This window comes from Neodiprion pinetum, chromosome 3 (assembly GCF_021155775.2).
Source record: "Neodiprion pinetum isolate iyNeoPine1 chromosome 3, iyNeoPine1.2, whole genome shotgun sequence".
In the NCBI taxonomy this organism is placed as follows: domain Eukaryota; kingdom Metazoa; phylum Arthropoda; class Insecta; order Hymenoptera; family Diprionidae; genus Neodiprion; species Neodiprion pinetum.
This window is the reverse complement of record NC_060234.1, coordinates 17,552,149-17,566,475: the sequence shown is the minus strand read 5'-3', so window position 1 is coordinate 17,566,475 and position 14,327 is coordinate 17,552,149. Positions and strand designations below refer to the sequence as shown.

Sequence of the window (14,327 nt, the reverse complement as noted above, 5' to 3'; positions counted from 1 at the left end):
TTACTCTATATAAGGATGATGTAAAGAATGTTAAACAAAACAATCCTATAATTTTATTTTAGCCTGAAGATGGTCGGCAGGGCCCGACCGAAACGTTGAATTCAAATGTTTTGTAAATAAAATCAAACTGATGTAAAATGATCTTCAACCGACAAAAATTTTTTCTTACTAGAAGACGACAAGGTCACGAATAATATCTAAACAATAAGATAGGCGATACGAACTTGAGTGTATTCAAAAATGCTATTATTTTTTGACTTTGAAAATAAACGACCTGCATTTTATGAGAAACGTATTTCGATAAAGCGATAAACAAGCAGATTTTCGGCTTGGTTATTTAAACAACTAGTCTTTCGGTGTGGATCTTTGGTAAAATTATTATAGACAATAAGTCAAGTTCTTAGTTGAGTTGTCAATTTTCCAAGTATTTGAGAAACAAGATTAAATCAGTCGAATAAAAATTTACCCATTTATGAAAAAGATTTCATCAGTATCATATTTCTCCGACTTTATAAATCTGTCGTCACGATTTGTCTCGTATATCGGTCATCGATTTTCTGAGACACAGATCTAAGGATCGAGTTCTCATGGAAAATATTAATACGTAAAAGTTGTCCGAATTATGGAGGTAGACTTGATCCTGACCTTGTACTTGAACTTTAGAATAAGTGTCGGGGTGAAATCAAGGTCAACTTGATAATTTTAATTAGAAAACCGATATTTCTTCCTCGAAATCGATAAAGTATAAAATTTTACATTTACACTCCGTTCGCCGAGAAAATGACACGCTTAAGAAGCGAAACGCGTCCAGTTCCGTCAGATCCCACCCAATGCGTCGCCCACTTTACTCCCGCCAGGTTACCGAATGGGTCGCGCAGCTAGTTAGACCCGGCGACAGCCGACAAAGGTACCCAGTTACTCAGATCTAACGGTTAATTTCAAACCTATAAAGGATTGACTTCAAATCTTTTATTTCAAACCTAATGATCGATTTCAAACCGTCAAGCGCCAGTCGTTGCAAAGTTGCGAGTGAGTTTGAATTTGTAAAATTTCAATTGTGATTTTGTTATTCTGGTTGATTAATACATCCGATGGCAGAAAATAAGGACAAGGAAGTAGAATAAATTTATCCGAGATATAATGAGATTGCGATGTACATATTATTTCACCTATAAGTCCCTTTACAGTGCGTGAACTTTTGGTACAGGGCACATGTGTACGATATTATAGGTACGTTACTGAATCGCGAGCTCCGCTATCCCCACCCAACCCCCACGCTGCGCGATCATGCACGACACTGTATCGTTCTATAGACGAACGGAGTATAGATAAGGATTTGAGTACTTTTAGGACACCTTGCACATGGGATAATCCATGTCAACTGGATTAAGTCCTGACCATCAGAATTATATATGTTTCCGAAATATTTTGTGGATATAGTACGACCTCTAAAACACCTAAATTGATTTTTTTTCAACCGTTAGGGGCCACACGGAGTAACTAGTTAGCCCAGTGAAATTAGAGTTCTAAAACCTTTGAAATTGATTCAAGTAACGATATCTGCCGGTAGTAGACAAGTATGATAAAAATCATTAGAAATGTTGAAGAACTCTTCAACAAATATGAAACAATCGGTTAGAAGTCTTAAAACACCCATATGTCTTGTACTACTAGGTTTTTCAACGTGGGGTAATGAGTTACTCCATGTTGCCGCTAAGGGTTAAACATGCCACGAGTAATGATTGCCGAATTAGCTAAAAGTTGAAAAATTACTGAAAATGTATTATTTTAATCCGATCATTTTGGCACAAGACCCATGGTGGCAATCGATCTCCTTCTAGACGTCAAGACACCTGGGAGATTTTTTATTTCACCGAACCATGATAAATAATATATTGTGTTACAAGTGCTGAAAGTGAGCGATTTTTCATGAGCGTCAAGTTTGTAGCGTGAACCGCAAAGGCTAGTATTACAATCGCATGAGTACTAGTGTCTGAACGCAGTGCGAGCCAAAGCGACAACTGCTATTTTTTTCCAAAACCTGTGAAAGGAAGTTCGATTTAAGAAGTAGCGAAGGTGCCATTCATAGCGCATAGACTTGGGGTGAGTTAATTCACGGTGAGTGACATGATGCACAAAATTCAGTTATTCGGAAGTACATATATTTTAATGAAAGTCCTAATATGTATTTTGCGCATGCATCAACGTCGTTTTACCACACCGTTCAGAAATGGGGCATATTTTACACACTCCACGGGTTTCGGAAATACAACTTCCCAAGCAGATATTACAAAGACATTATTTTTTAATATGACTTATTTTCATGAATGTTATTCTTCTAATATAAGTATGTGACGTTTCACGTCACTCAGTAAACAGTTGATATTTCTTAATTCCATCAAGGATTTTTCCTGTGCTAGTACGACCCCCCGGAACATTTTTTGAAAATTTGAAATTTTTCGATCACGGGCCTTACCCTACGAATTTTTAAACCTATCTTAAAAATACTCAAACTGGTTTTAGTCAATCAGGAAAAAAAATTACCTTCTTGAAATAGAAAATTTTCACGTAAAATTTAGTGTAGAATGACGTTTTATTCTATTCTTTTAATAACTTTCTGAATTTTTTAAATAATTTTTTTTTTATTTTCATACCTGTTCAAAATCTATTATGAAGGTTTGGAAAAGATCGTAAGTGTGCTTTACGATTAGAGAAACAATTTTGAACAATTATCAATTAAATCAAAGATGCGATATTTATTATAATAGATTTGGAACAAGTATTGTAACGGGTGCGGTTTATCTTGAACCACAGCCTATGTGATAAACCCGTTATTAGTGTGTTCTTTGTCAAATTTAATAGATTTATAAGGAACCCCCTCCGATGGGTAAAAGCTGGATCAGCTTATCAGACCCAAAAACCCTTGATAGTCGAACTATACGGACTTAGGTATCACCAAAGCCGCCTAGGAATGTGAACAAGCACCTCCGCCCGTTGCTCCCTTCAGTAAGACAAGGGCTTGTAGGCCGTTGCTTCAACTGGAGACAAGTGAAAGAAGCGTATGTCACCTAGTCGGAGATACGGGTTTCCCAGTACTCCCTTCTAATCGCGAACTCGGAGTAAACAGAGTCGCCTGCCTATATTTTGTTATGGGTTATTGACCGAAAATACCGCTAACCTTTCAGACCAGGGAAATCCTTGGCTGACTGTTGGTTTTGTTTCCCTCCCTTTTTCAAGATAAGGTTATATATTCGTTGGAATGCGGAATGCGTTGACAGCGAGACAGACGAGTGTATGTTTAACTATAACACATGTTTAATAGCGATTAATCCAAGTACAATGGTCTTTGTCTGTAGACAAAAATAAGGTTTGACAAAATATAACCGTAGAGAACTAAAATAAAAAATAAAATTAAAGAAATAATAAATCTAACAGAATTCATCGGTTCTGCTCCTAAATCTCCCTCCAGCTCAAACGTTAAATACGCGGCTCTACTCAATATTTCCTCTATTGGTCCCGGGCTATCGTGGACTCTAATTTTGATACTCTTTGCTACAATTCGGAATAAGTTCTGTGCTTGAATTTCCTCTTTAAACCTCGTGAAGCTAAATTCGATAATGATCTCTAGATGAGAAACGCCGCGTTACAATATGACGCAGCTCGGCGCTGTGCCGGACAACTGGACTAATAACTGTGTGACGCAGTTCGGCGCTTTGCCGGACAACTGGTAACCGTTCTTCGTGGTGCGCCAGTTTCATATTCCTCCGGAGCTGTTGTTGAACGATCCTGTCGACGTCATTTCCCTATTGGTGTGTCCCGTTGTGGGTCATCGTCCTGGTATGCGTTGGTCAGCGTCCGTCGTCTTTGTTTATCATTTTGGATGCTAGCAGGTTACGGTCGCTATCGATGGTCGTCTTGATCAGCTGTCTGTGTCAGTTGTTGACATGTTTTGTGTATGTCACGGGCATCGTTGGTATAGATGTGATTTTGAATAGCTGTCCGTTACAGTATACAAATAGAAAACATTATTGAAATTTGAGAAAAAATAATTTAAAAAGAGGACAAAAACGCCCTTTTACTGTGAAACTTATGTAAAAATGTTTTACTGCGAAAACGGAACGTTATTTTTGTTGGTTTAATCTGGGTGTTTCTGAGATGGGTTTAAAAATTCATGGATAGAGACGACTAATTAAAAAAATTTGAGAATTTTTTCGGAAAATTACGAGGGCTCGTAATAGCATTAAAATAAATCCGTAATAAAATTAAAAGATGTCATAATTAACCATTTATCGAGTTGGCATGGAGAGCACCATAAGTTTTATTTTTAACAAATGCTTCGAAATTATACTTTTGAACCATGCGGAGTAAAACGTTTCGAATAGTGCAATAAAACAACATTGGTGCATGCGTATAACTAAAATGCTCGGTTTTATACACTAAGGCTTTTTTTGGCGCATGCGCTCTTTCGATTAACGTAGTTTTATGCACTGTATCATTGAGCGTAAGCTGCCAAGTTCTACGCGTGCTCAGTGGCACCTTCCTTACTTCGCAAATAAAACTTTTCTTCATAGGTGTTGCAAAACAAAATCGTGTGTCATACATCTTAGGCGATATCTGACACGATTGATTAGAGCGCTCGCCTTGGTACATGCTGCGTTCTCACTAGCACTCGTGAGATTGTAGCACTTTCTATTGACACGTGCCATCAACTTCGCACTCGTATTCGTGTGAACGCAGAACTCGCTTTTGCGGTTCATGCTGCAAACTTGACACTTATCGAATATCACCCACCTTTCGCACTGGTAACACAATATACTATTGATAATTGTTAGGAAAAAAGAACATATTTCCATGTTTTGGTCAAGAAGAAGATCGTTTGCCATCATGGGTCTTATAACAAAATAATCACAATAAAATGCAGAACTTTTCGTACTTTTTGGATTCTACAATAAAGGGTTTTTTTCACTACCTGTGACAGTTACTGAATGTAGAGGATTTTTCATAAAAATGTCAGAAAAAATTATGAGAGTCAGGACTTGGAATTGACATGAAATGCCCGATATGCAAATCATTCCAGAGTTAACAACTATTCAGGGTATCAATAAATTCGGTTCTCAGCTATACAAAAATTTATTTCTCTGGACCGTCAGAATTCTTTAATTTTGGCCACAATTGTCTGTCATTTTTTCACATACTTAGAGTGGCTCCATAATTTGAAATTTAACGGCTTCGAACTTCGCGTGATGAGCGATATCGATAACAAAAAATATACAGGTAGTTGTATTTAGAAGTAGCATCACATTCTACAATTGCATCAAAATTGGTCATGTTAGACAGTGCGGCATTAGATGAAATCGATGGAACACGGTGAGTTGCGAAATGAGGTTAATAAAAAAACTTCAACTCATCAAAATGAAAATTTCCGGAACGAGATGCTGACGTGGAAACTGATTCTTACCCTCAAAATTGATGACATTCAAAAATATACTTCCACGATATGGTACAGTTAGCAAATACGTTCAGCATAATAGACAAATATAATTGGATACATGTGACTTTAGTATATACTTGCGCTACAATAATCGAAAGAAAGCTTAATAATATTAATAATACCTCCAAAACTTAGAAAAGCAAGATTTAACATTTTGCAAATACGGAAAGAACAAAGGTGAGAAGCTACAGGTGACTTTAGTATATACTGGCGCTACAATAAAAAGAAAGCTTACTCAAAAGCAAAGTGCCGAACTTGACTGATACCATTAGACCATGGCTCGAAAAGCTCAACTGTTGCGTGATGGCGATGATTCTGTTGATGGCACTGAACGTTGATTACTTCAAGCAATACGGAATTCGTATTACTGTCCAGATCCACTTCGTATCGAATATCTCCAATGTTTGATTCTATTGTGCCTAGTTTTCCGAAACCCCAATACGCCAAAATATGTTTATTTTGGAAACTTGATATTCTATCACTCTTTCGATGAAGGTCTACGTCAATGGATAGCCCTTTATGAAAACTAGAGGATGGTATTCTGATTATAACGTGCGTCAAGTGTTGTGCCTTCAACTCCGCCAGATCCAAGTCTGCCGTTTTCTTCTTATACGTGCCATCCGGGGTTATTCTACTTTTGTTCGTCAAATTCCAGCCCCATTCACTGTTGACAATTCAAAGTACACGAAGTTAAACAATAATACTACAAATCGCTGATTGATGACTGAATTTTTGAACTACATATAATGCTTATACCTATACAATCAAATACTCTTCTAAACGTCAAATCAATTCTCGGAATTCTCACTCATTGTCAGATACTGGGTGAACAGCAGTACCAGTATATGATCAATATTCTGATGAGTTTTGTAAATGCAAGAGGTACATGTTTGTTAAGATTAATTACTTTAAAAACGATTTATGTAAATTAGGTTTAAGGATTTATAAAGGCGCAGATGTGAATGCGCCTTAAGCATACGAGTTATCCGTGCGGCGTGCAACGACATGCACAGAACAACGAAAGAAAAATTTGTCAGTCAGTCAGCAAGAATGTGAATAAAAAACGAGCAAGGAAGTCTGTAAAATAATCTATCGTAATAATCACGATAAAATACAATCCATCGTCAGTTTGAAATTAAAAATAAAGGCTAAATATTATTAACATAAAATACGTCAATCAAACAAGAAAAGGCGCCTTTTGTATTACTATTTTTTTTTTTCATCCACAAGAACCTCAACGCACAATAAACGAACAAATTCTTGAATGACATCGTATTTTTATTCACTCTCATACCCACTTCCAGATCGCAACAATGTTTCTGATGGCGGACTGAAAAGCATTGTATCGAGCGAAACTCGCCATAGTTTGAGAAGCATAGCATTAGTCAACAAGTCATCATTCCCGCGGTATTCTAAGGTTAGATTCGATGTTCATAGGTTATGTTATGTTTATTTGAGTTTGTTTCACGCTCAGCCGACTATGGCGCTGTAGGTTTCTCTGTGTTGCCAACATGTTTGTCTAGTGTAAAAAATTAGCCGTCTTAGATTCATTGTCCCCAAGTGTACCTTGATCATAGTGTACCTCGAAACACATTTCCTGTTTAGGGTCATAAAAATATTTATGAGAAAAACGCTGCAGTTTATCATCAACAGTCATTCACAATAAATTACGAACCTAAATTTAATTTATCTATTCCATGCAATCAATGTTTATCGTGATTTTAAAACGAAGGTTTTAGGGGAAACACCACTTTGATCCATTTTTGTGACATTAGTAAGTGCTTTCAGAAAATATCACAGTTGAATAAGAAAAACAGCATCAGTCCAAGAAAAACCTGCCAGAAGAATTTGTTTCAAATGTATTTTTACGAAAAAGCAAATCATCCTGGGTAGCAATTTCAAGTAGCAACTATGTGGCCACTACATAGCCAAACCGAACAACCAAGACAACCACTATGTGACGAGTTGACGGTTTTATCCTGACATATACTCAGTAATGACAAGTGTTGGAATACAAGCAAATTATCTTCACCTGGAATTAGCCTGGTTATATTTGTTTTCCTTAGTGCAAATATGAAAGTATTTAAGGAAAAGATACTGAAGATGTGTGCGAACATAGGAGGAGAACCGGTTCTGTTGAACCAGAGACTCATAATAGAAAGGGTTAAGTCAGACGCGCGCTTACCAAACAATTAAGAAGTTTCCATGTATGTAATTTACGCAAAAATATATTATTATTATAATAAAACTACCGCTTTCCATTTCAATAAAAACAATAAATCCAACAACAACCAACACTCGTGATTTTTAGATGGCGGTCACTTGCCAAATTTTATATTTTATTTGTGGTTTCAAGGTGGCAGCTAGTTACAGAATTATCCAATATTTATGAGGTTTTTTTAGGGCCGCGACAAGTTTGCAATATCAGACTTCTTTGTCGATGCCACATGGATGCTAGAAATTTTTCCGACTTACTATTAGTTGCCACCGCTAACCCAGGTCAAAACCATGTATTTCGACGACCTTGCCACTACCTATAGAAGCCATACATCTTGGTTGCCGCATACATGCCAGCAAAAACATTGAACTTGCCATATAGCGGCTACCTAAATTTGATGAGTTTACCACGTTGTTGCTGTATAGCTGTCATGAAGTTTCAGTATCTTTCAGCTATATAATTGCCATATTAATTATTGTAGTAATTATCTGTAATTCTTACATCTAGCCGCTACATTAAAACCATTATGAAACCATGAAACATGACCACCTCACTACCATGAAGCCACATTTTGAAACGAGATAAATGTTTTAAGTTTTTGTTGAAAGTGAACAACTTTTGTGTTCAACGACGTATATGGTAAATATATATGATGTATTTGTATTCGACCACCCTCGTGAATTCTAGAGTGCCAGTTATTTTTCGCGTATTACGGAATAGCCGCTTTGTATATCTCACTTATTGTGCAACTTTGTTTGCAGTAACAAAAGCCATCTAGTGGCAGTATTGTGAAGTGCACAATATGGTATGGCCATATTTCCACCCGATGAAAACCATATTGTTTCAGAATACAGTGTGTCACGTCCAGCATACCATTTCTCTCTAATTTTTCATACTCGCTAACTTTCCAACAGTTCTTATATGAATCTCATGGTCTCTGTGGTGTCCTCTTATCTCTACCTAGTCTCGCGCCATTCACTATCGCGCTTACTTATCTAATTCTATTCCCTTCCTTAAGCATCTTCACACCTTTTCTGCACCCCGTACGTTTCAAGTCTCTAGCGACACTCCTATTCTAACTCTCGACAACTTCACATTAAGACTATCAGCTTCTTGAAATAAATATATAACTAAGACATAGCTTCATACAGTACACTTCGTTTCTTATTCAATCCTCATACTGATTTCCGGTTGACCTGGAACGTAAAAGTGAAGCCAATCGGTTTACTCCTACCGCTCAGGAGTAAACTCCACTCATGGACGTAACAAGTGTTATATGTAGCGTATCTCGTTGCAAAGTAGCACTGTCATGTAATTTACTAAATAGTTTACTAAATGGAACATCATTGCGAGGATGATGTAGATTCGAGTTCACGTCTACGTCAGTGCTGATCGAATCAGAAACTTCGCTGCCTCCTCCAGCGCGAGTTGATTCGATATATGGCTATAGCAACTTGGGCCGAATCGTGGCTATGGGGTTTGCAGCATAGCAGCCATGTGAATCCCGCACAAACTCTATCTGGCTCTACTCGCCAAATGCCATATGGCAGCGCGAGATGCCAAGTAAGATTCAGATACGGCTACCACAAATGACGCCGTTCAAACCTCATGTAGCTTTAAAAGGCGGGAATCAGGTAAATGCTGGGTAAATTCACCATAACGCATTGGCAACTAGGCGCACCAAAAAGCCACGTGGCAGAGTAAGGTACTGGTCAGGTAGAAACCACATTGAGTTGTGACATAGTAATGCCGGCTAGGCTGAATTAAATCCTACACGGTATGAACCTGTAGCGGCTAAATTAAAACCGTGTAGTTAGGCGACGTGAAATGCGCAACTTAAATCTATGTGGGCTGGACATGTGATTACTACCAGGAAACAATGTCGAAAGGCTAGGCGGGCTCGCCGGCATATCGCCATGTCGAAAAACGATGTTGTAGCTGTATGGTAGCCAGGTTGTTCTTAGACATTGAGCTCCAATTTAGCCCACTGATATGAATGCTACGCTAAAGCCAGATGGCCTTCTTACCCTGGACCTTCAAATGATTAAGCATCCAAACGTAACTGCCCAAGGATTTCCCTCTTGTTTTTTGACTAGGTAATACGTAGCTTTTCCGGATATTATATATATTATATTTTCGAAGACTGCTGGGCGTGCGTAAAGTGCCCCATTTACAATCAGAGCGGTAAACCGACGTTGGTATACGCACATAACCAAAGTTCCTGATTTTACAAACTAAGCCGTTCTTACCGCAGGCACGCTTTCAAATTACTTAATCTTACATACTGTGTCATTGAGCGTACGTTACTTATCTGCAAATTCACGCGCTACCAATGGCACTTTCTAATAACTGGGAAGGCGATAATAATCGTAAGAAATCCTTAGTCTTATACAAGTAAGACTTATAGCGGAATTTTCAACAAACTAGTCTGGTATTCGTGTTCATAAAATTTTATCAATTTCCGCATTTATTATGCAACATGTAGTTTAAGCTACAAATATATAACTCCACTAGCATTTATAGCACTATCTACATAACTAGTTGCTAACATATAATTTTTGGATTTTTCTTTTCTTTTATTTCGTTTTAATAAATTACCCTGATAATGGCTGGCAGAACCTATGCCGAAACGTTGCACATTGCAGAAATGCAAAACAAAGCACTTTTTCTTCTGACCTTCCCCGACGAATTTAATCCTCTAATTAATTCTTGGGACACGAATCTCAACTCATATGAGGAGTTACCATAAGATATTTCATTTCATCAGCTAACTTGAAAAGTTAATAGCGAAATATAATTGATTTTCGTCAAGTAGCTAATTCATATTTCTTTATCAAATAGGAAAGTAGCATTAACAATAAGTCAAAAGATTAAGTATTGTGAGAAGTGCACATTACTTGTTCTGCTCGGATAACTGGGAGCACCTTTTTACGGCCACACCATCCATTAGTGTTGTTAGGAAAAGAAATGTCATTCACATTATGAGAAATTTTCGTTTAATGATTACCTTTTTAATATTCTCACTATACATATATATATATATATATATATACGTGTATATTTCAATGAACGACTCCAACGAGATACGGAAATAATTAGAAAAAATCCTCGATTTATCATTTTATTTTACACATTATTTCGATCTAAAACATTAAAGAATAACTAAATAACAAAATACAGAATCAACTGGTCTTCCGAAAGAAGACTTACATTTCGTCTAAATATTTTACTCCCTTTATAAACCCTCTCATTCACCCCGCACACTTTCACAACATTACATTGGATTTCGTGGTCTTACAAAATGGCTCCTTTTACTCATCTGGTGTTGTTGGTTAGATGATCCCACGTTGGCTCTTTCGATATCTCCGGGGTGATTATGCCTGTTGGTTAGATATATAATATTTCGTCGACAACGGTAGCTGGCCGAACCACCGATCCCGACGATGTTCGTTGAATCTGGTCGCGTTCCCTTGGACTAGGCGGGGAGAGACGAGATCTTGCGAAGTCACAGATGTCGTTCGGCTGGTGTCCTCGGAGCGAAAGAGATCGATTTATTCCATGATCCGTTCCACTTGGAATCGATAATTTCAAAAGGGAGGGGCGGGCTCGCGACATGCGCCCTTAGCCCCCATCGCCATCATGATCAACTAATGCTACATTCCCGCATAAGCATCGCAAGCGCTCTTGGAGGGCCGGGAATCTTTAACCCTCTACTGTAATCTTACAACATTGGTAAATACTTCTCGGCCTGGCGTTAATTTTGGTGCAAACCACACGTAGCAAATGATTTTTCGTACGCTGGTACTTGCAATTGATTCGAAATCAGGGTGTAGATTTTTATTGCAATCTTTTTCACCGTGATGTCCGTGACTGCCATATGACAGTCAAAGCATTCGATAAATTTTGGGTGAAATTCTTCACTTGCCGATATAAATAAATGTCACAGGGTTGGTATAGTGTAGTGCAATTCGGTAGGATGGCTTACAAAGTCCATGTCGATGTGTTATTTTCGTCATGAAATTTTCTATCGTACAGTGACGGCTCCCTTCGTCCAACCAAGAAGTAGAGTATAAATAGAAACGGCCGTGCCTTTACGTATGGCTTGAGAATTTTTTCGAAAAAAGGATCATAGGCTTCACTGGTGAGTTTTTTAAATATCGATGACGTTAGGTACACATTTGGTGTCTATACAGTAATATTCATTCATGCTGATTTCTAATTCTTCTTTCAGACACGTCGGAAATTTGATTAGAATTGCATCGTTTTTTGCCGCTATTGCCCCATCGTCCACATAGATTGCCAATATCAGCTTGTTATCTTTCGTGATGAAACATGCATGGATCTGCTTCCGTTGCCTTCATCTCGAATTTTCCTAGTATGGAAGTAAATTGTTTGTTCCAGCACCTGGGTGCTTTCTTGTTTTAGTCTATACAGACTCCTTTTTAACATACATACTTCATTAAGGTCATTTTCAAAACCATCTGGTTGTTGCACATAAATCTTTTCATCTAAAGTTCCGTAAAAAAATGCAGTTTTTACATGAAATTGTGTCACTTTCAGCTTCCGAGATGTTACGAATGATAAAACGATTCCTATAGAGTTACACCTCACAACCGGGTTGAATATCTCCATATAGTCCTGTCCTGGCTTCTGGTTCTCCTTCACAACCAGTCTTCCTTTGTGTCTGTCAAGTTCTCCATTTGGTTTTAATTGAATCTTGCAGATCTATTGATTCTTCAGCATTTTCGTATGTGGTAGAGGTGGTTCTAGTATCCATGTTTCATTCTGGTTATGTGCTTCTATATCCTCCGCCGTAGCCTCATTCTATTCCTTGTATTCTTTACTAGCGATCGCCTCCTTGTAAACAAAAGGCTCTCCGCAGTAAGCTAGGAACAGAGAATCAGTTTTAAAGTTGCCATAATTCTGTGATACGCGTAATCTCTCTCTCTCTCTCTCTCTTAGTCGAGGGAGTTGAGTTGGTTCTTCTTGAGTTGCATCTTCGAGATCATTGTAGTTTGAAGAGCCCAAATCGTGTCCTAATTTATCCTCACTCTCTTTTTTTTCGTTTTCTTCGCCCTCTTCTTCTGTGTTCTCTTCGTTTCTTTGGTTTCCTTCTGGATCCTTTATGTCCATCAACTCCCACTGTTTTTCTGTTTGGTCTCTTCACCATTTGACAAACTTTTTTCATTTTTGAAGATCAAGCTTGCGAGTGTCTATCCTTCTGGTTTTGGCGAAGTATACTTTATATCCTTTTATACACTGTGACGTGGTATTTCGTACCCCGTCACTTTGTTTAATTATCGCATTCCCCTAGGTGCAGAGATCGGTAAAAATAACGAAAGCACGTCTGAGGCCAATACTCCAAAAATGAACGACTAATTATCATTAAGTTGAATTCTCTTTACTAAGCTAATTGTATGCTATTTTCTAATTCTGTAACGCTCTACGAGAACCATCTGCGAGACCTTCGCGTCAAGATACCAGGAAACTGCCTGACAGGGGTCACGTACCAGCTCAACATCGACCACCACCGACTACAGACGAAGGAATACCGCTGAAACCACCCTCGATGGATGCCTATCTAGTTGTCGAACAGGGTCGTGCGTGATGCACAAACAGTACATCCGACTATTTAAGACTTATCGGCCAGGAGCCGAACCACGAATGAATGCTTCTACCGCTCGGATGCATCGTCAGGCGGCGTACAGGGCTGTGCGTCCAAAAACACAACAAAGCCTCCCGTCGACGATACTTATCAGCCTGGAGCTGAACCGACCCTAACATCTACTAAGTCGTTGTCTATCAAATAGAGGACGGTTTTCTCTTCACGAACCGTCCTATCGAAGGACTGCGGCGTGGAATAGGCTAATGATATGCTGACCACGTGGATCTGGTGGATCTAGTGTGGGGATCCGGGTTGAGGGCCATCACCACCAGATCGTTCCGGCATGAGGGCTTCAATGAGCGAGGGCCGGGATGCAGCGCCGACGAAATAGCTACAACGGGGAGTACCAGTAAAGCAAGGAGTGAGTCACAGTCGGTCGCAAGTCCAAAGGACCGGTGACGTAATATTGCCGCACACCTCAATATCGCAACACATGAGCAGTACGACCTCCCCTCTCACCAACGATACCGCACAGCTGAGGGAAAACATCTCTGACCACCATCCGACGTCCCGATACCTCGATACCTGTCGTCGAGGGAGAAGAAAAACAAGCGGCGAGGGATTATCGCCGCCTACCCGTAGACCAGACCCACGCGACTTGCTGGTCCAATTAGAATACCGCAAATTTGAGGAAGAATCACGTGACAGCAGCTCGACGAAAATCAGGATCATCGCTCATCTCGTCACTCTACATTCAGTTCCTGAATCGCAAAGACGTGCTATCGTCATATTTAGTGCCATTACTGCTATCACCGTATTTAGTTCTCGCTATTATACCACATTCGCTAGTACCTGCTATATCTTCTTTTACGTAAGTGAGGTTCCTTTTCTATTTTGTGAAGCCACGAGATTACTTGCAATATATCGTACCTTTGCCTTTATCTCTTTCTCTCTTTATCTTGCAGTTGGTCTGCTTGAGCCAATTGGGCTCGTACTCTTTCTCTCTTTATCTT

The 14,327-nt window shown here is 38.8% G+C and overlaps 1 protein-coding gene across 3 annotated transcripts in view; it reads right to left on the bottom strand.

Annotated features, from left to right (window-relative positions):
• Positions 1–14,327, bottom strand: part of PGAP1 (GPI inositol-deacylase) — a 282,452-nt gene that overhangs the window by 20,236 nt on the left and 247,889 nt on the right. For all 3 annotated transcript variants that reach the window (XM_046615044.2, XM_046615045.2, XM_069134201.1), the window contains one exon: positions 5,727–6,155. In XM_046615044.2, coding sequence (XP_046471000.1) covers positions 5,727–6,155 — 429 coding nt within the window. The remainder of the gene's footprint in view (positions 1–5,726; positions 6,156–14,327) is intronic.